Genomic DNA, 25,563 nt, shown 5'->3' with positions numbered 1-25,563 from the left:
ATTATTATGCAGGTCTCTTCACCGCTAATTCTCCGGTGTTCCCTTCTTTTAATAACTTAGAGTTCAAGTGTATTGATTTAGTACAACAGGGGCGAATTGAACGAGCTTTTAATGAGGAGCAGGTGATGAAAGCCATCAAATTGTGTGATGCAAACAAAGCTCCAGGTCTGGATGGGTATAACTTGGAATTTTATAAAGCTTGTTGGAAAACCTTGAAGAATGATGTAATGGCTGCGATCAACGAGTTTTATTGCAAATTTAAGTTGGATTGGAGATTAAATATGTCATTCTTAAAGTTGATTCCTAAGAAATAAGATTCATCTGCGGTTGAAGACTTTAGACCTTTAAACTTAATAAGTAGCTTTTATAGAATTATTTCTAAGATGCATGCAGAAAGGCTTAAACTAGTGATGTCAGGATTGATTTCTAATGCTCAGGGGGCTTTTGTCAAGGAAAAACATATTCTTAATGGTATTTTAATTTCTAACGAACTCACTGATAGCAGATTGAGGCAAAAAATATCGGGAATTATGTGTAAGATTGATATGCAGAAAGCCTTTGACAATGTCAGTTGTCCTTCGTTGTTCACTGTTCTGGCTAAGAATGGATTTGGGGATAAACGGATTCAATGGATGAGGTGGCATGTTACAGGGACGCAATTTTCTATTCTGGTTAATGGAGAAGCAACAAATATGATTAAACCTTCTAAAGGTATTCAACAAGGCGAGCCATTGTCACCCTTTCTTTTTCTTCTAGTGGTGGAAATACTTTCTTTACTAATTAACAATGCAGTGGCACAAGGAAAAATCAATTGCTTTCAAGTGGTGGAAGGAGGTACGGTTGTGATCTCATTTACAGTTTGCTGACGACACCATCATTTTTCTAAATGCTTTTATAGTTCATGTAAGAAGACTGCTCATTATCCTTGTAATATTCAAAATTCTCACGGGCCTGAAGTTAAACCTATAAAAAAGCACTATGACAAGTATATGGGCATATCATTTGGTGAAGGAGTTGGCATTGGAGTTAGAGTGCAGAATCGAGACTCTTCCAATTACTTATTTAGGTATGCCAATATGTTCGAGTAGGACAAGTGACATAATCTGGGAAATTATCATTCAGAGGATGCAAAAGAAGTTAGCGCCTTGGAAAAGAAGATATCTGAATAAAGCGGGTAGAGTAGTATTGATTAGAAGTTCTCTTAAGAGTCTGGAAGTATATTTTATGTCCGTGCACCATATTCCTGCATAGTGGAGAATAAGTTGAACACTATTATGAGAAGTTTTTGTGGGGAGAGGATGATGGTAAGAAGAAGATGAGCTGGGTTTCATGGAAAAGAATTTGCATACCAGAAAAGAAAGATGGTTTAGGCATTCGAAACTTGAGACTGGTGAACAAATCTTTAATAGCAAGGTGGCGCTTAAGGTATTGTAAGGAAAAGACGGCTTTTTGGAGCCGTAATGTTTCGGAGAAATCAAAATAAAATGAGAACTGTTTGCTGCCTTTGCAAGTTAAAGACCTAATTGGCAAAAACATGTGGTTCAATAGTCTAAAAGTTAATGATGTGTTTTTTTATGTTGTGAATGTTCAGGTGAAAAATGGAATTTTAATTAGATTTTGGCATGATTCGTGGAACAAGAAAATATCTTTAAAAAGGAAATACACAAGGTTGTACAAGATTAGTAACCAGAAGACGACGACTGTGGCTATGTTTTATGACCACGGGTGGAATTTGCAGTTCAGTAGAGATTGGGACCCAACTGAAAGGATAGACCTGCTAGATATTAAGCACGATCTTCGACATGTGAACCTGACGCAAGGAGAAGTTGATGGCTTGGAAGGAGATTGTTCGGCTAGAATTATATACATCAAATTAACATAAACTAAACCTGATTGGGATGGACATAAGTTTGCGCCTCTTCGCTTCATGATTAATCTCCAACTAGAGCTATGTTACAGCATAAGAGGATCACCATTCAATCGAACTTGTGTTTATTCTGCAACTCAGTTGTGGAAACCTTAAGGCATCTGTTCATTCATTGCAACTGGACATCGTGGTTATGGGAGAGCTTTATTTCATCTACGAGAGTTTTTTGGGTGATGCCGTACAACTTTAAGTCTCTTATGCAAAGCTGGAGGATAATAGGAATTTCACCTAGACTAAAATTTGTTTGGCATCTAATGCCAAATGCTATATGTTGGTAATTATGGAATGAACATAACAGGAGAGTGCATGGGGGTAGGTCTAAATCGTTGTATGAGTTGGAGATTGCAATTAAGCTTTGGATATGTCTTTGGAGTTCTTCTACAGACGTTTTTAAACACGTTTCTATGAATCAGATACTACATCAATGAGAGGATATCTCGCATATGTAGTATCGTTTGTTTTGTCCTTTTCCTTTTACCTCTCTGCAAATCTTCGTATATATCTTTTTTCCTTTTCAATATAACCTTCTTTCTCAAAATAAATAAATTCGTAGCGCCTGTCAAATTATAGTTTACCAAATGTCATGTCGCTTTATTTTCACACCACAGTACAGCAACGCACTGCACATCACAAGCGAAAATCACTTTTATAAAACTCACAGCAATACCAATCTAGGCACTACTTAGAGCAGTTCCTATGGAATGAACAAACCATCAAGTTTGTTGATTTTGATCCCACTTTGGACTCAACAAACATGAAAAATGGATGTTCAAACCGACAAATTTGTTGGTTTGTTCATTGAGTTGGATGATGTAGCGCGCGCTTGATGATAGTGCGGGAGATTATGCCACAATCACTAGAGTTGGAGGGAAGATCGGTGGAGTTGGAAGGAAGATCGCTAGAGTTTGAAGCAAAACCGCCCCTTGCTTTTCTCTCTCCCAAACCCGATTATTATATTTAGGGTTTATTTTTTATTATTTGTTAATAATCCATGGGATCCAACTCTTATTAGTTTATATAAATAAAATCATTAGTGAGACTCAATTCTTATTAGTTTATATTAATAAAATTATTAGTGGGACCCTAAAACATCAGATTTGTTCATTTTATCTTGTCTCCAAAATGGAATTTGTTCTTCCACGTGGCTCAACAAAATACTAATAAATTTGTTGATTGCCAAACGAATTGCCCTTAGGTAGTGCGCACAAAATGAGAATTAAAAAAAAAAAAATCCAACAGTTTATAAGCCGAAGCCTCGATCGAATGCTGATGAGTGATGAGAACGAGGAGGTTCTTGTGGCTCGAGAAGATCATGATTTTAGTGTATAACAGTTAAAAACTTGTAACTTCATCGTTTTTTTCATCGTCAATTTGATCGGGAGTTGGTTGATTGGCAAAAAGAACACGTAAGTTAATTTTTTTCGATCATAATTTCGTGAGTAGTTACTGGTTGATTTGCTCCCATAATGTTTAAAATTGGATTCATTCTGGGTTTTAGTGTTCAATTTCCACCATTGAGAATGTTGATTTTGTGGATTTTGTTTGTTTGTTATGTGTTTTCTGAAATGTCTAAACGGGAAGAAACTGGTTTTGCAGGTTTGATTTGCACTCTAAATGAATTTTAGGGCATTTCATATGAAGACGGTACTAATGGCATCTTCAGTTTCTACTCCAAAGGAAGAAGAATTATCCATTAAAAGAGTAGACAAAGTTATATCAGAGGATCTATGGTGTAATATATTTCTTCATCTTCCTTTAACATCAATCTTCAAATCCAGATGTGTTTCAAAGGTATGGTTATCTATGCTTTCAAACCCACATTTCATAAACCAGTGGTATAAGGATAAACAAAAGACTCTCCCATGGACATTAGTTTATGATGTTGGTGACACAGCCATTTTCGAAGATGAACCTGTTGAAAGAAAATTTATGATTGCATATCCTGAATGCCATTCAGAATTTATATCGCATCATCGAAATGGTTTTTCTTTTAACTTCTGCTTAGATCTCAATGCTCAGTTGCCTTCGCAAAGAGCTAAACCTCAACTTGGGTCTTTTAACTTTGGATTTAGTGAGAATGAGAGAGTGAGTTCTATCTTCATTACAGCTGCAAGTAAAGGTTTGATTCTCTGCAGGCTTGGATTCTCTTGTGAGCCAACAACTTATGTTTATAATCCACTCACACGGAAATCAATCTCAATACCGGCACCACCACCAACAAAAGATAGTTATGCTGGGACCGGCCTCATATGCTATGAATCTTGTTCATCACCATTCATTTCCACGAGTATTAAGGTTATTCTTATACCAGAAACTCAAACAGCAGGTACATTTGAAGTTTCGATATTTACTTCTGATTCAGGTGAATGGAATACCTATAAAGTTCCATGCCCTCTACAAGCTAGACGTAACGGTCGTTCTAGAAATGTTGTTACCCATAATGGTGTTTTTTATTGGTGTGAAACGCAAAGCAAGATGGTAGTTTACAATCTGAACAACAACAACAACAACAATAATGAAACTTGTGGTTATCAGTGTAAATTGATTAGTTTGCCTGACAACGAAGTAGAGATTGGTGAACTTGATGAGAATTTTTTTACCAGTCATCGCCTTGGCGAGTCGGAAGGTCTCATCTGCTATGCTAGAATTAAGAAAGAAGAGAGAACTTTGAGTGTATGGGTGCTCCAGGAGGAGGAGAAGTGGTATTTGTTGCACAAGGAAATCAAATTCCCTGATGTAATAGCAGAATCTGCACCTTGGTGGTCCGGTGCATGTATCCAGGTTATAGGTTTTCACCCAGTCGACCACAATGTGGTGTTACTCGGTTACAAGAAATACGTCTGGGCTTACAATGCCAGAACTAGGGGATGTGAACAGCTCTGTCATCCTTCTTTTCTACCAAGCTGTCGTCCCACTTTGCATAGCGGTTGGATTTCTTTAGCAGTTCTCCTAATGCCAATGCCAACAGTACTTTCCCCAGTCTCTTGGTTAGTTCACTCTCCCCCGAAGCAAGATCTCTCTTCCAGGCTTGAAAGGTATAACTTCATAGGACTGGGAGGACCTATTCGTCGTCGTTAAAGTGGAGACTGTATCTTCTTTTTTTGTTTCCCTTTCTCAGTGCCTCGATTATGTGGTCCGATTGTAATATTCTGATTCTTATTTCTTTTGCCAAGTCGATTGATTGAGAATGCAACATATCATGTAGTGTTTTCCTGCATTATATACTATTAATTACAATTACATGATATTACAGAATGTTATCCGTTCTTCTTTATTCTGTAGTTCCTTCACTTACTAGTTAATCCCTTTTGTGATCAGTCTCTCAGTCTAACTAATGGTTAACGTAGTCTGTTCTAAACTGATAAGAGATTTGCTCAATCTGTACATTATGATGACGAACATAACTCTCGTCTAGGGAGTGATAGAGAAAGTGAAATCAGTCTTTTTCCATCCTTCAAGTCGTACCCTTGGCTGAAGAGGAACGCCATTCAGGTTCATGAAGAGCAGTTGACAACATAATCTAATTAGAGTTTTACTTGATTACAAATGTACGGCTGCTCTGCTTTCTAGAAACTGAATATAAATTATTATTTTTTTGAATGAAATAAACTCTCTGAAAATGATCTTCCGGAGTTGTTTACTGTGCAATGCCATTGTATCTTCTTTATCTGGTCCTCCGAAAAGAGCCTGTCAAACCTTGTGAAAAGAGGGCCGGTCGAATTAAATGGCTTTCGGACTGTAACTCCATTATTTTTTTTTGATGGTTTTTTCCCTTGTCTTCCCGAATAAGAGTGAATATGCCGATGAAGATCCCGTCTGATGATCTCAAACTCTAAGAAAGCTAATAAAAACTGCTTTAAGGCCTATTCCTATGCGCATGTCAAACAACTAATTTTGTCACTTTAGCACCCATTATGGATATGTCAAAGTGCCAAACATATTTGCCTATACCCAAGCTGGATTTAATAACAACCAACCTGCTGGTGATGATGATGAGGATGAACTCGATGATGAGTTCGATGTAGTAGAACCTCTAGATAATTGATGTATGAATTTAAGTTTTCATTTGAAGTGTTGCATTTTAATTTGATATGTTGTTATTGCATTCTGCTACTTAATATTAGTTTGAAATGAAAAGTTAATTAATTTGAAATGTTGCAGTCTACTTAAATAAGTTTCGGTCATTAACTTAAACTAATAAATACCTAATAATTAAACCAAAATACATAACTTAATAATTACGCCCACCCTCTCTTCAAAAAAAATTTGCTCCCATTGAACTAGCAACATGGATACCGTTAGATTCATCAGATGTGACTGTGGTTAAATCCACAATTATCACTTTCCTATTTTTTAGCATATCAGTGCAAAATACATTGATGTGTGTTATTCTATCTTGATCCCCATTTATAAGATAAACTCAAATGCATTTTTGAGTTACAATAATCTTCCGAAACAATTTTTAAGCTTGATTCAAATTCCCACGTAAGCACAAAAGTGAGGTAAATAACAGGATCAGGCAAAGTATTAATAAACATCCCATCAAAAAACTCTCCTGGTCTTAAGCAGTTATGTCAGATACTTCTGAAATTATTTCAATAAAGAAAAGAAGATACGGTAATTGGGGCATTCACAAGCATCTAAGAAAAAATGGGAATGAATATGCTTGATGCAGAAGTGAGAATTAGTACTGTGTTCTAATACTTAACCGTGTAATCAGATTCAATATGTAGTCACAACATAAAATACAAAGCAGCCGAATTATACACTGATCAGTGGTGGAATTGGACCTAGCACTCTTCTTTGGATTATACAACTTGCCGCTAAAATTGGTGCATATGGATTTTGATCAATGTCACAATTATGAAAAAGAGTTTAACTACTGAATACGAATTTTGATCTGTGTAATCATTTGAAAAGTGTTCTTGGTATCTTTGTCCCCTTGAAGACCTTCACATATGTGAAATCTACTGTTGCTCCTTCAAAAGCGAAACAATAATCGACATTTCCCGAATCTCCACCTGTAACTAGGGAAATCTTCAGAAGAAGTTTCTTAGCAGGTTTGTAATCACAACAGCTGCTTGAGGAATATAATTCATGACATGTTCTTTCCCTGGTTGTTGATGTTGCTTTTGTGGAGGAAATTGTTGACCACCTAATGTCATTAAAACTCTCTTGATCCCTCGCTTAAGAAGAACTGACATTACGTTTTGCTAGCTTTTGATCTGAATATACATACCACTAAACTGATGATCTTCGACCCGTTGCTCTACAGACTATTCACACGTATATGGGCAGTAAGATATAATATTGTTTTAGCTGGGTTTAGTCAAAGCAATTTTAATAATTATTTAAGGAAGATAACTGGATTTAACTATAGTTAGCTGACATCACATCTAGTGAATCGAATAATATCCGTGCTGCTAGTTCAACATATGCTCCCGCGCTGCGAGAGCAAAATTTTTTCCCTTTGGAACCGTGCATCAGCTTCTGGTGGTAAAATTCCCTCCCTCGATACGTATATCTTCTTGAGAATACTTCTCATGCCTGTGGAACTCTATGTATTTAGCCTGTACGTACGAGTATCAGAGTGTCGATTAACTTATTACCTTCAGCTTCCTCATCATCCTCCATTGATGCATTTCTTCTTGTAATCTAAACCGTTGATATTAACATTCCCCTCTTCATTGGATCTCGCCATTAATGATTAATACAGAAAGATAAATTGGAGAAATATATGTCAAAATAGGTGTGAGTAATTTGAAGAAGTATAAGGGCGTATATGTAAGAACCATCAGGGGGAAATATCCGTTGCAAAATAACTAGTGGGCGATAACCATAATATCGTTGGCGATATTATTTAAATCGAGCGACGGGTTTTATTTCGCTGGTGATAGATTGAATATCGCCAGCGTTATTAAAAATATGATTCTCTAGAATCTCGGTCGCTACGTGGTTTCCCCATAGTGGCACATTGCATTTACCAAGCTGCCTGATATGTCAACAGGTTTTTTTTAATCCCGTGCATAGAAATATGCCAAAAGACATAGAAACAATCGTTATATAACTTGTCGCCGATAACGGGGGGACCGATCCCAAAATTAAACCTAAAATACATGAATAGTTAATCCCTGAAAATAACCTACTGAGAGTATAAGGAAAAGTAGTAACTGCTCAAACCCACTCCAAAAAGAACAAATATGAGCAGTTAAAGCACCGCGAGTAACAAGTTAGGTCGTTGGATATCGCCATATAATCTAAGTAATACCACACCACAAAATATGAGTGTTATCTATCCTCCATCCTTTTTTGGATCATGTGGTTGTTCGTGACATGTTCGGTCTTAATGGACTCTCCAACTAGGATTCGGATCATTGAGCTTAGGCTCAGGCTCCATTTTTTCTTTTGAAATTGCTAGTTAATTTTATTTTGGCAATATATCCTAAAACAACCAAAAAAAAAAAAAAAAAAAAAAAAAAAAAAAAACGAAACGAAAATCGGAAAAAATTTGGGCCTTCGCAACAGCGCTTAGTTACTTTGCCTATCAAAAAAGGCGGTCTCGACATTTATACTATGGCAGACACTAGCACCTACTGTTGTCTTGCCTCACAGAGTCGGACAGTTTCCGTGCAAAAGGTGATACTTGGTAGCTTATTCTCATCAGATAAAAGGTTCTGCCTATCTGATGGCTCTTCAGATTTTCATTCAGGTATGTGGACTACCTTATAACTATTGCGTTGACGATACTGCCACCCTTCTATGCACTCCCTGGCTGTTACTTATTTTGACGTTGTTAAAAGAAAATTAACGTCCAATTTTCAATGTCTGCAAGAGTATCTATTGTGGAAATGCAACCGTATTAAGCATGTTCAAGATTATCTTTTGGATGTTCCCGTTAGTGGGCTGAATCAGTGCCTTGGGCCAAGACAGTTTCGATCTGTAGTTTGTTATCACCTTGGTATTCCCATGTTTGCCGAAGGAGGCTTATGTTCAAGCTGCAATAGACCCATATATATTTTTGGTAATCACGCTCTTCATTGTGCCAAAGATGTTGGGATCAAGTTCCGGCATGACCTTGTACGGGATGTAATTGCTGACATATGTTACAAGGAAGGTGTCCCTGCGCGTAAAGAAGTGGCCCTCGGGTTTTTGTCAGATGATAATAGAGATTTGCATCCAGCGGATATTCTTGTTCTCAATTGGGAGACTGGCCAAGATGTTTGTATGTATGTCACCGGCGTTTCAACATTCACAGGTGATGGCATTCGTGCTTTCGTTCCTTGCCAAGCTATTTCGAATGCGGTATTGCGCAAACGTACTAAATATTTAGACAAATATGTTTCACACGGATATGGTTTGGGTGTTCTAGCCTTTTCCACATTGGGGAAACTTAGTGGCGATACTGTGTGTTTTTTTATAAGAGGTTGAAGAACTGTCTAGTTAGTAATGATGCTTGTAGTCGTGTTGATAAATTTCTTTTTTATAGATTAGGTATTGCTATTCAAAAGGGTGTTGGTGCCCAGCTTATTGCTAGATTTCCAACCAAAGATTTGGGCCTTGGCAGTTCCATGCAGTTTTGCGCTATAGATTGGGTATTCCCATTTTGCAGCGGATAGTTTGTGTCCTTGTTTTAAATGGGCTATGAACATATATGGAGATCATGCTATTCATTGTGCCAGCAAAGTCGGTGTTAAGTTTCAACATGATATGGAACGTGATGCATTGGCGGACATATGTTATAAAGTTGGTGTGGCAGCTCGTAAAGAGGTCCCTATGGGTTTCTTATCTGACTCGGTCATGCTATCAGGCCCATAGATTTGCTGGTTTATAATTGGACAATGGCCGAGACGTTTGCTATGATGTCACAGGTGCTTCTCCATTCACTAGTGCCCGTACCGCTTCCTTTACCCAAGGCCAATCCATTTGTGATGCAATCACTTACAAGCATAATAAGTACTTGGAAAAGTTCCTAGCAAACGGGTATAAGTTCGGGGTGTTGGCTTTTTCAACCCTTGGTGAGTTAGGTGATGATACTTGCGTTTTTTAGAGAAGGTTGAGGAACTATCTTGCTATTCAAGATGCCAACTGTAAAATAGGAGGGTCTCTTTTTCATAGAATTGGTATTATTATTCAAAAGGGAGTTGGTGCCCAGATTGTTGCTAGGCTACCAGCACCCTCTACTGATGATGTGTAAGAATCTTGTTTATACTTCTTAATAAAATGCCTCTGGCGGTCCCTTTTAAAAAAATAATAAATAATAATAATAATAGAGTTTTAACCCCCAAATCAGGCCTTAGCTAAATGGCGTGATACTGATGGTTGTTCTTCCTTGATTTTGGATCTTTTGGCAGAGCGTGATTCCTTTACTAAACATAGGATTTTAACCCCCAAAGATAATCAGGTAGACATTAATCTTAGACTTTGTAAAAGGAAGTTAAGTCAGGGTTCTTATAATGCTGATATCAGGATTCTTACTTCCAATGGTGTAGCTCCCTTTTCTGATAGTACTTTGGCAGATTTGCAGCTCAAACATCCTTGTGCACCGCCGCATACTCTACCTACCGTTTCCAATGAGGTTGTGGCAGCACGTGTTATTGCAGATGTTATTCTCAACAGGATTAGAAGTTTTCCCAGGGGTACTTCATGTGGCAGAGATAGACTCCATGCTCCACATTTTCTTGATGCGCTTAGTGGGTCTGTCGCAGTTGTTTCTGATGATCTTTTAGCTTTCGTTACTGCAATTGTTAATATGCTTTTAGCTAGTAATTTCCCTCCTCATCTTGGAATGTTCTTTTCCAATGCCCCTCTTACCTCGTTGCTTAAACCTGATGGTGGGATTAGGCATATAGATGTTGGTACTATTTGGAGACGTTTAGTATCTAAGGTTGCGGTTTTATCTGTAAGTAAATACATGGCTATTTATTTAAGTTATTTTCGGTTCGGTGTTGGGGTACCATGCAAGGAGAAGCTCTTTTACATTCAGTCAATCGCATCTTGACTGAGAAAAGTAATCTTAATTCCATGTCCATGCTCTTAGTTGATTTTAGGAATGCTTTTAATCTAGTTGATCGAACAACTGCGTTATGTGCTGTAAGAAATAAGTGCCCTAGCATATTTAGATGGGTCGAATTCTGTTATACTTCCCCTGCTAGGTTGTATTATGGCACTTCTACTTTGTCTTCTGCGCTGGGTTTACAACAAGGAGATCCTTTGGGTCCCCTTATTTTCTCTTTGACGTTGCATCCCATTGTATTGAAAATCCCTCAGCAATGCAATCTTGACCCACAGGCTTAGTAGTTAGATGATGGTACCATCATAGAAAATACAATAATGGTTTCTAAGGCCTTTCACATCATCAAGAGCGAAGGTGCTGCTGTATGGCTTGACCTAAACATCCAGAAAACTGAACTTTTTTTGCCTTCTTTTGATGTGAGGAGTACTCAAGTCGGTGTTTTCCCAGCTGATATAGGTAGGCCGTTAAACTTCTTGGTGGTCCTGTGAGTTTAGACACTATTTTTTGCAGTCAACTTGTTCTAGACAGAGTACACAAGACTACTCAGTTAATGGATGCAATTCGTAGATTAGATGACCCTCAAAGTGAATTACTTTTGCTCCGATATTATGCAGGTATCTCTAAACTGTATTTTACCCCTCACACAACTGCGCCTAACTATATGAAAGTTGCACAAGTTACTTTCGATGCTTATCTTTCCACCTATATGAGGAATTTGGTGACTGGTGATGGACCAGGGTTTGGTTTGATGCAGTAGAGATTAGTTTCTTTGCCCATTAGAGATAGTGGACTGGGAATTTATTCTATGATAGATACTATGAAATTTTGTTACTTGGATTCTTGTTCTCGGACTTTACAACATCATGAGTCTATTCTAAAGTGTACAGGTATTCAGGTTAAAGGCCAGTCGTATCAAGATTCTTTTGATAGTTTTATCCAGGTTTGTGGTATTGATTCGTCTCAACTTCGTAATCTCATTACTGCCCCTACCCTATGCATGTATTTGCAGTTCAGGATTTTGCAATTGTGACTAAGAAAATGCCTTCCCTTTATAACATGTCCAACACAAGATTTGGCTTTATGGCAATGTAATAAAACACAACATGCCCATGATTACCTCCTTGCTATCCCTGCTGACGGGCTTGGAAAGAAGATTGGACCACGACAGTTTTGTGCAGTGCTTAGCTATAGACTTTGTATCCCATTGTTTGTTGTGAATAGTTCTTGTTTTTGCTGTAATAGAGATATGGATGTATACAATGACCATGCTCTTCTTTGTGCCGGTAAGATCGGTCTTAAGTTTTGACATGATCTTGTCAGAGACACATTTGTGGATATTTGTTTTCGAGGTGGTGTACAAGTCCAAGGTTGAAGCTTCCTTGGGGTTCCATTCCCAAGATGGTGGTGATTCTATGCCGGCGGACATTTTAGTCTACAATTGGGAAGACGTCCGCGATACTTGCTTTGATGTGTCTGGGGTTTCTCTGTTTGTTGGGGGTGGTGTGCAGGCTTTTACTCCTGGCCTTGCTTTGGCTAAGGTTGTTGATCGTAAGCGGATTAAGTACCTTGATGTTTGTAAAGCTGATGGTTTTAATTTTGGTACCCTAGCTTTTACTACTTTAGGCGAACTTGGTTTTGAGTGTATTGAGTTTTTGCATAGATTGAAGAACTACATAGTTAGACATGATGTTAATATTCATGTTGGCAATTTTCTTTTTATTAGATAAGTTTAGCTATTCAAAAAGGCGTTGGAGCCCACTTTGTTGCTAGGCTCCCAGCTGATAGTATATGTGCCTGTTGTAAACAAATCATAGACATCTTTGGTGATCATGCACTCCATTGTTCTAGTGAAGTCGGCCTCAAATTTCGTCATGACCTCGTGAGAGACGTTACTATGGACATTTTTTATAGGGCTGGAGGCTGGAGTCGCAATACGGAAGGAAACATCCTTGGGCTTCTTGGCTGATAACTATGCTCCTAAGCCAGCTGATATACTTGTATACAACTGGATGAACGGGTTAGATACATGTTTCAATGTTACTGGAGTTTCACCCTTCTCTGAGACTCGGATACGCAACTTTACTCTAGGACATGCCATTGTGGCGGCTGTAACTCGCAAAAGCAACAAATATTTGGACATATGCAAGTCCCACGGCTACGACTTTAGGCGAACTTGGAGATGAGTTTGTTGTTTTCTTAAAGAGGTTAAAGAATTTCCTAGTTAATTTTGATGTTAACAATAAAATAGGCGGTTTTCTATTTCATAGGTAGGTTTGGCTATTCAGAAAGGAGTTGGGCACAGATAGTTGCTCGACTCCCAACCTTTCATTTATAAACTCCTGTCATGTATAATAATAATATTTTATTTTATTTTATTTTTTTAATTTTGAGATTTTTTTCTTTACAAAAGATAAAAGTTTACACGGGGTTGGTTGGGAGCCTAGCATCAAGTTGCGCCCCAACTCCTTTTTGAATAGCTAAACCTACCATATGAAAAAGAAAATTGCCTACATCTTAGAATTAGCATCATAATTGGTTAAGCAATTTCTCAACCGGTTCAAAAAAACATTAAATTCATCACCTATTTCACCTAAAGTAAAAATGGCTAAAACCCCAAAATTGTAGCCATGAGATGTGCATGTGTCCAAGTATTCGGCGCACTTGCGATTGATAGCCGTAGAAATAGCATGTCCCAGAACAAAGCTACGAATTCCACCACCTGTGAAGGACGAAACCCCTGTAACGTCAAGGCAAGTGTCTTGACCATTCTCCCAGTTGTATACAAGAATTTCAGATGGTTTTAAACCATTATCATCCGCCAAAAATTCTAAAGAAGCCTCCTTTCTAGCAGCTACACCAGCCTTGTTACATATATCCATGACCACATCACGAACCAGATCATATCTGAGTTTGGGGTCGACTTCATTCGCACAATGGATGGCATGATCACTGCAACATGGGCACACACTATTCTTAGAAAAAAGAGGCGTGCCAATACGGTATTGGATTACAGCCCTAAACTGTCTCGGTCCAATAGTTTGATTGAATGATTATTATTAAATGTTGAATTTCATTATATGTTTCCCCTTATACATAGATCTTAGACATTTGTTTCCCCTCAAAATTCTTTCCCTCTAGACAAATCGACTTTCCCTATAACAAAAATCTAAAATACTTCCTCCCTTCTAGGAAAATAGATTTTATTTTTTGTATAAAAAAATAATAATTTTTTTATTATATTATTAGTGAATTGATAGAAGATAATAAAAAAATTAATAAATAATAATTGTATAATAAAAGCCCGACTCCCACCCATTCATGTGTAGATAAATATTTTTTGATTTTTAATAAAACCCCAGTGTGGCCTCTTTCGAAACGGCCACCTAGCTCAGCTGGTCCTCTCCGTTCCTCAAAGGTTGATGCGCTCCAGGAGGTCACAGGTTCGAGTCCCCGATGGCGCAGTATTGCAGAATTTGACATGGAAGGTAGAGTTAGTTTTCCCCCCTTGCTGACATAATCAGCATCCCTATCCGCTTCGGCTCCCTTGGTTGGTTCCTTATGAGGCTTGTTGGTAGGCTAGCACGACAACCTGTTCAATAAATGTAGTAGTACGTCGTTGGAGCTTAGCTTGTTAGGCTTCCGACTAGTTTCATGTAATAATCGTTATCCAATAATAATAATAATAAAAGATTGAGGAATTGCCTTACAAGCTACGATGCAAATTATAAGATAGGTGGTTCTTTTTTCAGAGGTTAGGAATTGTCATTCAAAAAGGTGTTGGAGTCCAGCTTGTAGCTCGGCTACCAACTTCCAACGAGTCCCTGATGGCGCAGTATTGCAGAATTTGACATGGAAGGTAGAGTTAGTTTGCCCCCCTTGCGACATAATCAGCCCCCCTATCCACTTCGGCTCCCTTGGTTGGTTCCTCATGAGGCTCGTTGGTAGGTTAGCACGACAACATGTTCAATTAATGTAGTAGTACGTCGTTGGAGCTTTGCTTGTTAGGCTTCCAACTAGAATATATTACAAATTCTAAATCAAAAAATTATACTTGAATGAGTGTGCCTCGCATGGTTATGGTCTTGGTGTTTTAGCTTTCACCACTTTATGTGAGCTCAGCGAAGATTTTGTTTGTTTTTTCAAGCGTCTAAAAAACTATTTAGTTAACAACGATGCTGGTAGTGGCCTAGGTAGTTTTATTTTTCATAGATTGAGTGTTGCTATTCAAAAAGGAGTTGGTGCCCAGCTTGTTGCTCGGCTGCCAACTAAAAACTCTGTTGTGTAATCTATCCGAGATTAGGAATATTTTTAACATAAATAAAACGATTTCTTTCTTATGCAATTCTTAAATTCACTTATATTCGAATCTGCATGTGTTATATTCAATGTATACAGAATAAATTTACATTTAAAGTTTTTGACAAACTTATATATTATTATAGTATATATTTTGTACAACCTTTAAGAAATCATTTTCCCAATTCAAAACTGCTCAAAGATGGGTAGAAAAGATGCAGCGACGCTTTTTTACATGAATTTTGTAACAACAGTTGTTTATCTTTCAATTCTACTAAACTCGAGCATTGCAGTTAAGCCCAGAGGTTTTAGTTTGAAGATGATTCGTAGCGACTCTCAAGAATCACCTCTATATCGAGGGGATCATTTAACAGAAGCAGAAAGACTTGAAAGACTCGTCCGGCAATCCAAAGCTCGAGCACACTACTATGGATCAAAAACTTCTTCTCATAATAAAAGCTCGATGAATCCCGATATTGTACGTCTACCTGTAGAATTGGCTCACCAGCAACAGTACTACTACCTTGTTGAGGTAGGTATAGGTACTTTCAGCAGTCAAGCACAAGCTTATAACGATTATTATTTAATTATGGATACCGGTAGCGATCTTACGTGGATTCAATGTGAAGGCGGCACGTCTTATTTCTATCAAGATGCGCCATTTTTCCCTCATCAAGATTCGAGTACATATGATCCTATTCCTTGTAAAGATAATCCGGGTGTGTGTGACGAACAACATTGCAATGACGCAGGGTATTGTATGTATGAACAGGGATATGTGAGCGGTCAAACTACATCTGGTGATCTTGCTTTTGAAAAATTTACTACTGGTTCAAGTACGGGTGAGGAGTTCCTTGAAACAGTTGAGCTTGTCATGGGTTGTGGTTTTAAACAAAAGAATTGGGGATACGGTCTTGGTGTTCCTGATATTGGTGATGGTCATCAACTACCTCAACCGCTGCCTCGACGTGGTAAGGCTCTTGTAGCAGGAGTGCTCGGTTTAGGACAAGGAGATTTCAGCACTTTGATACATCAATTCTATTATTATGAAGGTAAATTCGCATACTGCTTGGAGTCGCATGCTAGTCCTGCCGTTGCGGGTTCACACACGTATTTAAGGTTTGGTTCAGACGCAACAATTGGAGGGGGACCTGAAGCCGTACATACAACTCCAATATATCGAAACCCGGACTTTGGGACGCCATACTACTTGCATCTAGAGGATATTAGCATAGGCGACCGAAGAGTCAATTTTACAAGTCGAGATTTCGAGATTAAGCCGGATGGGAAAAGAGGCACTATCATAGATTCTGGGGCGCCACTTAGCACTTTGTCAAGGCCTCATTTCGAAAGAGTTAAAAAGGTGTTGGTGGAATATATGGAAGCACAAGGTGCTCGTGTTGATGCTACTGCTGCTACTCACACTCATTTGGATCCTTGTTTTGATATACCACCCACTTTCGACCCGAATAAGTTTCCGACGATGACATTTCATTTTCAGCAGGCAGATTATGTTCTTGATCAAGTTTCTGATATTTTCTTCTCTAACGACCACGACGACGGCAGTCTTCTTTGTTTTTCTATTCTTGGCGTGGACGGTGATCCGTATGACTTTACTTTAGGAGCTATGCAGCAAGCCCATAAAAGGATTTTGTACGACGTTAATGGTAAGTCTCTTTTATTTACTAAAGAGAATTGCCAAATGGCAAGTTAATGATCTAGTTAAGAATTTTACTTAATAATTATTACAAATCTATTCTGCTCTTCTCGCTAAGAACGAATAAAATCATATACTTATAATGTTTCTTTGGAGTTGTTTGGTGTAAGATGTTATTGTATCTTCTCCTGCTGTCAAAGCCTCGGTTCATTTAAATTACACCAACTTGAGTAAAAATAGCTGCACAAATGTCTAAGAATAAAACCTGTGATCCATTAACCCTTTGGAAATCAAGCACATACTTCTTTTCCTCACGATCCTTGCATATATAGCTGCCATCACCAAAAAGGAAAATGAGTTTATTGCGTTACCTCCGACAAATTGTGTGTTACGTTTGATGTTCGTGCTTCAACTGGTTGTACATGGGTACTCTTATCATTTGCAGGATTACTTGTCGTTCCGTTGAAACTGTTGTCCATTAACAAATGATATGCAACAGTTGCCCGCAAAGATATAGTGGATACGATCAACCAATGAAGAAATTTAAATCAGAATGTGCATCCCATTTATCTGCTAGTGCTAGTATAATACTGCAGGTCACCTGATTTTGTGTTCTGCTGCAAAGAGATTTAATCACCAAATCTCTGTTAAATCCCATACGAACCACTTTCTGGACAACGCGATCGTCAAGAAACGACAAACATGGAAATGGTTGTAGCATGACTAAGAAATATAATCGAGTCATAAAACAGCGGCAACAGAGAATAAGAATCCTAATGGAAAGGTCTGCTTACCCTGGTTGCTTGATGCTTGGTGTTTCGTAGAGGAACGACTAAGTTACGTGGAAGATAAACTTGGAACCAGGGATGCTGACGAATTTCAGAAATTGTAATCCGCTTAATAGGGTCGACCAGAAGCATCCTCGGGATCAAATCGCTTGCTCCAGTTGATAAGTGAGTTGGTAAATAATAACTTCCACCCTGATGAGGATTAATGCGCCGTGATACTTAGAAATGCGACAGGAATGGCGTTTCTGACATCAAAATAGTTTGGAGTACGCACCTTAATTTTTCTGAGCAAGTTAGAAATGTTTTCATCATCAAAGGAAGAGCACCACACAGAAGAGCATATAAGATAACACCACAGCTCCAGACATCTACCTCTGGGCCAGCATATGGTTCTCCGGACAATACCTAAAATGCGGCCGTACACATTAACTCCACATTCAAGATATATAGATGATATTGTTGGAAATTACTTGTTACCTCAGGGGCAGCGTAGTTCCAACTTCCGCAATTTGTTTCCAAGAAACGACCATCGCACATGAAATTACTCAATCCAAAATCGGCGATTTTCACATTGTCATTTGAGTCCAAGAGTAAATTCTCAGGCTTCAGGTCTCGATGAGCCACCATGTTTGTATGACAGTATTCCACGGCAGAGATAATCTTTTTTCAGCACAAGCAATTTTAGGTGTGTTATCATAAGTTTATTCGTGAATTATTCTTAATGAACCCATTAAGTGGAAATATCACCTGCTGACAAAGGTACTGAGTCAGCGGCGGATCCAGTATCTTATGTTGGTAGAGGCACTTTCTAGAATTTTTTTTAATTTTAGAGTTAATACATATTTCATATTTGTCTCTTACAAATTCTTGTACTTTTGAATAGTTGTATGATAACTTAATTGTTTATAGCATCAAAGACATCTTTCTCAATGTAACAAAACGAAATATATGAATCAGTCATCTTCCATCCGGTTGCATAATCGAGACCCCAAAATTTTCATGCTAGAAAATACTCCTTCACAATGGCTTCGAGTTTGTCCCTGCGATTTGGATTTACTAATCAAAATTAACAGAGATATTGAACTTGGAAAAACTTATTAATCAATTTCTTGTATAGATTTATGTAAAGAAAAATCTCCCACTTACGAAATGTGTTTGGGATTGGAGACCGTGGTAATTCTTCATTTTAATTGTTTCTCGAATTGATTTGTGCTGCCAATGTCTCACTAATTCCCGTTGAATTACCTGGAGTCGATGATGTTTCACCTTCAACGTTCATCTGTTCATATATATATTCAAACTTTGCTTAAGAAATATACATTTAATCAACTTTTCTTAAGAAATTTTGTAAAAAATAGAAATGATATTGCAGTTAGGTTAAGCTTTTCTTTTCTTTTTTTTTTGTGGTAGAGGCCTAATGAATTGGTTTAAGTTGATGACGCATGACTAAAGAAAATTTTAATTTTTGTAGCAAAAGATATTATAGACATTAATTACTAATTATCTTGTTATCTATAAGGACATAAAATAAACTTAATTTAAAGTTTTGAATGGTAGAAAATGTAAACAGATTCACTAGAATAACAAACAAGTTATTTTCTTGTCTTTTTTTAGAAAATTTAGAGTAAAACATTGGTAGGATGGATATTTTTTTTTGAAATTCAACATGGGCACGTGCCTAAGTGTGCCTGCATGTAGATCTTCCCCTGTACGAAGCTTCATAATCCTGTAATCTTCCCTTCTCTACAAGGTAATCAAATAGCTCTCCGTTTTTTGCCCATTCCGTAACAAGGTATATGTAGCAGGGAGTTGTGATAACCTCGTAAAGTCTTATAACATGAGGATGCATGAATAACAACCTCATTGTTTTTATCTCTCGCCTAACTGCATGCAGGGACGCGAAATGATCATTTTGATTTGTGACAAAAAAAAAAAAAAAAAAATCATATTTTACATTTCCTGTGAATCTTTACTTACCTTTGTCTTCGTTCATTTTCATTTTCTTGAGCTTGCGGCGATTATAAATTTTGATAGCGACTTTGATTCCGGTTGGTGTATGGTCTGCAAGTTTCACTTTAGAGAATGCTCCAATACCAAGAGTCTTACCCGGCTTATAATTTACTAAGGACATTTCTGCATCATTGTTTCCTCGAGAGGTGTAAAACGTGTCGGCCCGGCACAGCCCGACACACGAAGTCGCGTGCTTCACGTGCCATGTTGTGTTGTGCCAACGATTTAAACGTGTTGTGTCGTGCTGTGTTTTACTAGTCAAAAGTTAGGCACATCATAACCTACGGGCACAACACCCGAATAAATGTGTTGCGTCGTTCTGTGCCGTGCTGGCACACGTGTTATAAACAATTTGAAATCACTTAATGGTATACATTAAGTCGGACATTATCATGAGAATCTAAATAGATAACGTATTATTTGAAATTATTTCAAGTAAAATTAACAAGTTATTCAATAAAAAGAATTATCCCATCAAATGTAAAATTGGATCATTGTCATGTAAAGTGATGTTCTAGTCAAATATAAGTAACGACATTATAACAACGATATTGAAATATATTTTCCAAATATTTAGGTATTATATGTGTTGTTCTAGAAATAAGCCAGCATAAAATGTAAAAAACAAGCTAGAATGTGACTCTTTTGTGAAATATACACAAAGTGTGATGTATTATGCCTTGTTATATGGTGTACTTGTGCGTGCTATGACGTGCTTTCTTAACGTGCTGGGCTGGGCCACATGTTAATCCGTGCCGCGTGCTGTGCTATTGTGCCGATTAGGCTAACCCAGCATAGCCCACGAAACTAACATGCTAGGACGTGATGTGCTAAGTCACGTGCTGGGATGGGCTGGGCTGTGCTCGTGCTGGCACAGCCCAATTTACACCTCTAGTCTCCTCCAATAGTATTACTAGCACTAGCACTGCCCGATTTGTCCATTTTCCTGTTGTAAAAAGCATAATGAGTCTAACCCTCGGGTAAACTCTATCAAGAAATGGTTTATCTTTGGGTTCTGTAAATACCCATTGAATGTTCATAAAATTGAAAAGACGTGTAGTTGCAGGAAAACCTACAACCACACTCCAATGTATCTAAACCATAACCTAAGTAATCATAATGAATTCTTTTATTAATTATCGAGGTTTATAATTGGATACAAAGGATTACAATGACTTTACTTGCTCTCCAAATAAACTTTCTCTCTCCTAATTTCTTGTCTAACTCACACTAAAAGATCTCCCCTCTATGTGATGACCGCTTTCCTTTATATAGGATTCCTCATAGTGGATGACAGCTAAGAGATCCACTATTTTCGGAATCATTGTGCGATACATTCTCTCATGTACACTCACTCATTCTCGTACATCTTATACTTCGCATAGATCATCATACTTTACTCGGGACTTTACTGACATCATCCAATACGTCACTTCAACTTTGCCGTGTGCGATAGTCTTCTCGTACGTCAGATAATCCTTACTTCGCATATTTATTGATATGTGCGATATTTCATTCCTACATTTTGCCTCTTCTCATTTCGCTTACATTGTGAAGTGAGCGACATGAGAAATTTACATCCTATAATATCGCATGTATATATCTTTTCGTATTCTATCTTGCCGGCATTCCTCCGGAATTCCAGTTTTCCTTAATTACACGTGTGTTTTTAACCACTTATTATCTGACATGTCTTTTTAACCGCCTGGTTTTATCCGTTCATTCCTCGCATTAATGAAATCTTGAAAAATGGGATTAACTTTTCCTTATATGTCTTCTTTCGTCTTCTTCTTTCTTCTTTTTACTTCCTACTTTCTTGTTTCATCTTCTCTGCTACTGCTTTCACTGATCTTGATTTTGTCAAAACTAAAACTTATTTCACCAAATAACTTACTTCTTTTACTCATCTTTATTCCCATTCTAAAAATGGCTCCTGCTGGTAAGAAGATGTAGACAAAATTCAACAGGTTAAAAGACAAACTCCATTCAATAGGTTACTCACTTTCTCTTCCTTTATCATCTAACTATTCATCCAAACTCAATCTTGATTTGATCAACTCCGAACAATGGGACAATCAAAGAGTTATTGTTTCGTTGGGACAACTTTCTATTCTTCCAATTCCCTTGTTCAACCCAGAAATTCCCTTATTCTATGAAATTCTTGCTGATGATCGATTCGCACGGGGAATATTTCAACTAAGTGGTGATGCGATCAGAATAACATTGGAATATTCTCGTCGCGCAGATGGTTTAGAGACCTCTTATCCTTATGAGGTGCGAAACGAATCGCATCGTGATAAGGTTATCGACTCTACCGAATATACTCTTGAATTTCTTCAAAAATTACTATGTTGCAATTATGAAAAGTAATTCAACTAAATGGGTCGTTCGCTAAGAAGAAAAGATGGTATCGCTGAAGATAATAAGATCATGCGAGATGTTGATTGTAATGACAAATCTAACAGTTCTGCTCGCAGATCTAATGACTCAAGCTGGCTTAATTTCCCTGTCATTCTAGAGGGTCCTTATATTTCTGGTAAAGCTGAAGATGGCTCTGATATTCCTCTTCCCGGAAAGTTTTCTTCTTACCAACCTTGGATATTTGTACTTTCCAAAGATGAGACAAAGAAAGTTGTATGGGGACTTCGCATAAATGTTCTCAATCTCGTATATTTTCCTTCCAATTTCTTATTTTCATATTCCCCTTTTTGCAGGCTGCTAAGAGGGCCAAGACTTCACACAATGCATCAGCTTCGCAGAACAATAAAGCAAGAAACATTTTGTTTAACTTTAACAATATTGTTGCCTCTGCTTTTTATCTTGATTATTCGTGTAGGTGAAATCTTTGTGTGATAAGACTTCAGGTAAAGGTAAGAATATTCCTAAAAGGCCTACGTCTAAGTCTTCATCAAAAACGACATCTTCAATGGATTATCTCTCCAGGAAGCGTAAAAGATATGATTCTTCTTCAAGTTCGGAGTCTAGTGAGGACGACATTCTTTCTCCTGAGGATTTATCAGTTCCCTCTTCTTTGAAAGAGTTATCCAATCTTTTTGTTGGAGATCTTTTGACTGCTGTTGACAATGAAGAATTTAATCGTTCCTTTGAAATGGTTTCTAAAATATGCGATGCTCCTACTTTAGATGATCCATCTCTTCGTGGAGCTGCCTCTGCGATAAATCCAAACCTCCAATTCACAATCGGCTCTTTGGTAATATTTGCAACTTTACCTTTTGTCTTTTCTTTAGTCTTGCTTTATTCCTAACCGTAATACTTCCTTTCGTTTTTGCAGGGAGCCCGTTTATCTTATTTAATCTCCTCAGACTACCAAAGGAGACTTATTAAGCTTGAGAAAGAAAATGATGAGCTTAAAACTGAGAATTCGACCAATTGTGGGTTGATTCGCAGAGCCCGAGAAAGAAATGATGAACTCATTGGTATGTAGCCTTTACTTTTTTTGTTCTTCTGTTTTTATGCGATAATTCACATTTCTTATTTTGTTATATTCGCAGACCTATATAACTTTTCGGATGAGGCTGCCAATCTCCCTGATGATGAAACCCTTTTAGAACAACTTAATTCTTCTTTAAATAACTATCCCAACCAAGGATTTGAAAATCTAAGTTCGGAAGAGTTAAGACTGAAATATGCTGCTCTTAGAAAAAGTCATAGATCTTTATTGACTTCATTTAATAACTTTAAACATCGTCTTCCTGAGAGCCAAGAAAAAATTCAAGTTTTGGAAACAAAAAAGAATAAGCTTATTAATGAGAAAGATGAGATTGCTCTTAAGGGTGGGAAAGCACTAGAAAAATTCCAAGAATCCATTATTGAGGTTCAAAAAGAACGTGATTTAGCTTTGAGCGAAAAGAACATACTTTTCGAAGAAAGAAATTTAATTCGCTCTGAGCTTCTCATAGAGAGCGAAGCTGAATTTAGTTGGGCTGCTAGGGTTTTGAATGATGCTAGAAAGGATTTAGCTATAAACGTGAGTCTTCAAGCTGAACATTCCGCGCTGGTTAAAGATATTGTTTCCCATTATGAAGTTCAAATGTTGCTCTTTTAATACTTGTCTTTTCTTTGAGAATAACATCTTCTATTTTTTTTTTTATATATCCTAACCTGCTTATTCATATCTCGCAGATAAGGAGAAGAATTATCTTCAGAAGATTGAAGAATTAGAAACTCGCTTAGCTTCTGAAGAAAAAGATTTATCTGCTCGCAACTCCAAGTATCGGCAATTGAAGAAGAATTTCACCATCACGGTTTCAAATAATAGTAATAATGCTAATCGTGCTCGCGAAGTTGTTGTTAAGAAAGTCTGCGTTGAGAATAACATTCCTCTTACAAAGTATAAATTTCCAGAAATCCCCGACAATGAACATATTTCTGATATTTCGGACAGTGAGGGAGAAGATGAAGAATCTGAAGAAGAAATAAGCGGTTCTGAGGCTGAGCGAAACGAATAAAATGAAGATTAATCATTTTCACTTGTTGTAAATTCTTTTTCATGTAATGTTAAAAACATGCACTTTTTGAGCATTAGTTTTCACTCCTTTAATATAAATTCCCTTTGCTCACATTCGCGTCCAAAATATCATTCTCTCGCATGTATATAAGTTTATTAAATGGGGAAAATAACATTCCCTTTGCATTCCCATTCTTACCTCTGTTAATTGACACATCTTGATAAACTTAGTATGATTAATGTTATTTTATATTTCTCCATGCATTTGGTGTGAATGCGTTCGCAGCACTCTTTTTGCTCTGTTAATTCCTGCAAAACAAAATTAGTTTAAAATTTTATGTTTCTCACAAGGTCTTATTTTGCCTTCCTATGTAAAGGTCTTATCTTGCCTTAATTCTGTGCGACGAGATTGCAGGCGGTCTTTACACTGTAGTGTATCGACCCATTGATCTCGTCTTATCTTTTTTCTTGTATTATTACCTCTTCAGGTTTTTATTGCATAAATATGACAAGTCTTAATACTTCCTTGAGTAAAAAGCCTCATGACATTTACGTCTTTTGACACAATTCATCTCCCAAATGGAGGGTGCCGTCCTTATCTTCCCCCTGGTTGCCCCCTCAAGGAAGCTTACCTCTACCGGGTTAAGGTTATGGCTCTTCCCATCCGGTAATCCAATAACTAGTTGATTTCGCAGTCTCACATCCCACTACCGATAAGGTTTATGGCTGCGAGACCGCACCCTAAGTGGGATATCTTCGGACCGAGTGCATCATAGTCAGGACTTGTCAAGAGTGGCAAGGTACGCTCTAGACGCCCCGTGCACTCTTGACTCAACCGTGTACCTCGGCGCCGTGATCGAGTTTCTGCACTCCTTAGGAGAGACTTTCTCACCTTAGTCTCTCAATCTAAGATTATTATCTTAGACTAAAAATTTAAGGTACCTCTCCTGGATGGGCATTTTCGTTTATTCTCACCCCAAATCTCCATGAGTCAAGTTCCAGGGTCGGTATAGCTTTCCCTTGATTCATGCTTTCTAGGTTTCTCCGGCTATGACGTGCGATAGGTCTTACTTTTTGCCTCTTGCATGTATGCGAACTATGTTGCACGCCACATTCGGATTCCTAGTCTATCTTGATAAAAATTATCATTTCTAGTGCCTTTTATTAAGGTCTTATTATAAAGATTTTAATTTTTCTTTTCTTGACATGTTATCACTTCAAGAAAGTAGAATTTGTCATTCCATTTTCAATTTCTGAGTTTATACAACTCTAGTACATAGATTTCTTATCAACTTGTTTCTCATAAAGAAAGACATGTGCATTCCCCATATTACTCGCTTATCCCCTTCAGTTTTTGTATCTCCTTAAGCTCGCATATGCTTTTCAGAATATTATTTCGCATAA

General features: G+C 37.6%; 4 protein-coding genes and 1 pseudogene across 5 annotated transcripts; 4 read left to right on the top strand and 1 right to left on the bottom strand.

Annotated features, from left to right (window-relative positions):
* The first annotated feature begins 383 nt into the window (after positions 1-383).
* LOC113294447 lies at positions 384-1,614 on the top strand. Its single transcript, XM_026542838.1, has 2 exons — positions 384-711; positions 1,592-1,614. The coding sequence occupies exons 1-2, from the start codon at positions 384-386 to the stop codon at positions 1,612-1,614; spliced, it is 351 nt and encodes a 116-aa protein (XP_026398623.1).
* Positions 1,615-3,144: 1,530 nt separating this feature from the next.
* On the top strand, positions 3,145-5,176 carry LOC113300630. 2 transcript variants are annotated; one of them, XR_003335856.1, is made up of 3 exons: positions 3,145-3,333; positions 3,524-3,718; positions 4,063-5,176. XR_003335856.1 is itself a non-coding variant. In XM_026549834.1 (2 exons), exon 2 carries the CDS (start codon positions 3,542-3,544, stop codon positions 5,003-5,005), a length of 1,464 nt encoding a protein of 487 aa, XP_026405619.1. In that variant the 5' UTR covers positions 3,145-3,333; positions 3,524-3,541; the 3' UTR covers positions 5,006-5,176. The 2 variants fall into 2 exon arrangements, 1 of the variants encoding a protein (XP_026405619.1); XM_026549834.1 differs by having other exon boundaries at positions 3,524-5,176.
* A 10,262-nt stretch (positions 5,177-15,438) lies between these two features.
* LOC113294445 (aspartic proteinase nepenthesin-2-like) lies at positions 15,439-16,950 on the top strand. Its single transcript, XM_026542837.1, has one exon. The coding sequence runs from the start codon at positions 15,439-15,441 to the stop codon at positions 16,948-16,950; it is 1,512 nt and encodes a 503-aa protein (XP_026398622.1).
* A 154-nt stretch (positions 16,951-17,104) lies between these two features.
* On the bottom strand, positions 17,105-19,812 carry LOC113294443 (annotated as a pseudogene).
* A 2,309-nt stretch (positions 19,813-22,121) lies between these two features.
* Positions 22,122-24,160, top strand: LOC113294442 (intracellular protein transport protein USO1-like). Its single transcript, XM_026542835.1, has 5 exons — positions 22,122-22,358; positions 22,528-22,902; positions 22,984-23,128; positions 23,204-23,683; positions 23,835-24,160. Exons 1-5 carry the CDS (start codon positions 22,122-22,124, stop codon positions 24,158-24,160), a joined length of 1,563 nt encoding a protein of 520 aa, XP_026398620.1.
* Positions 24,161-25,563: the final 1,403 nt, after the last annotated feature.

This window comes from Papaver somniferum, chromosome 7 (assembly GCF_003573695.1).
Source record: "Papaver somniferum cultivar HN1 chromosome 7, ASM357369v1, whole genome shotgun sequence".
NCBI classification, from domain to species: domain Eukaryota; kingdom Viridiplantae; phylum Streptophyta; class Magnoliopsida; order Ranunculales; family Papaveraceae; genus Papaver; species Papaver somniferum.
This window is presented reverse-complemented; position numbering and strand designations above follow the sequence as displayed.

Coding starts and splice junctions, on each gene's coding strand:
- LOC113294447 (XM_026542838.1), top strand. CDS start 384: ATGCATGCAGAAAGGCTTAAACTAGTGATGTCAGGATTGATTTCTAAT. Junction 712..1,591: donor TATGATTAAACCTTCTAAAG/GTATTCAACAAG, acceptor GTGAATGTTCAG/GTGAAAAATGGAATTTTAAT.
- LOC113300630 (XM_026549834.1), top strand. CDS start 3,542: ATGAATTTTAGGGCATTTCATATGAAGACGGTACTAATGGCATCTTCA.
- LOC113294445 (XM_026542837.1), top strand. CDS start 15,439: ATGGGTAGAAAAGATGCAGCGACGCTTTTTTACATGAATTTTGTAACA.
- LOC113294442 (XM_026542835.1), top strand. CDS start 22,122: ATGCGAGATGTTGATTGTAATGACAAATCTAACAGTTCTGCTCGCAGA. Junction 22,903..22,983: donor AATTCACAATCGGCTCTTTG/GTAATATTTGCA, acceptor TCGTTTTTGCAG/GGAGCCCGTTTATCTTATTT. Junction 23,684..23,834: donor GGATTTAGCTATAAACGTGA/GTCTTCAAGCTG, acceptor CATATCTCGCAG/ATAAGGAGAAGAATTATCTT.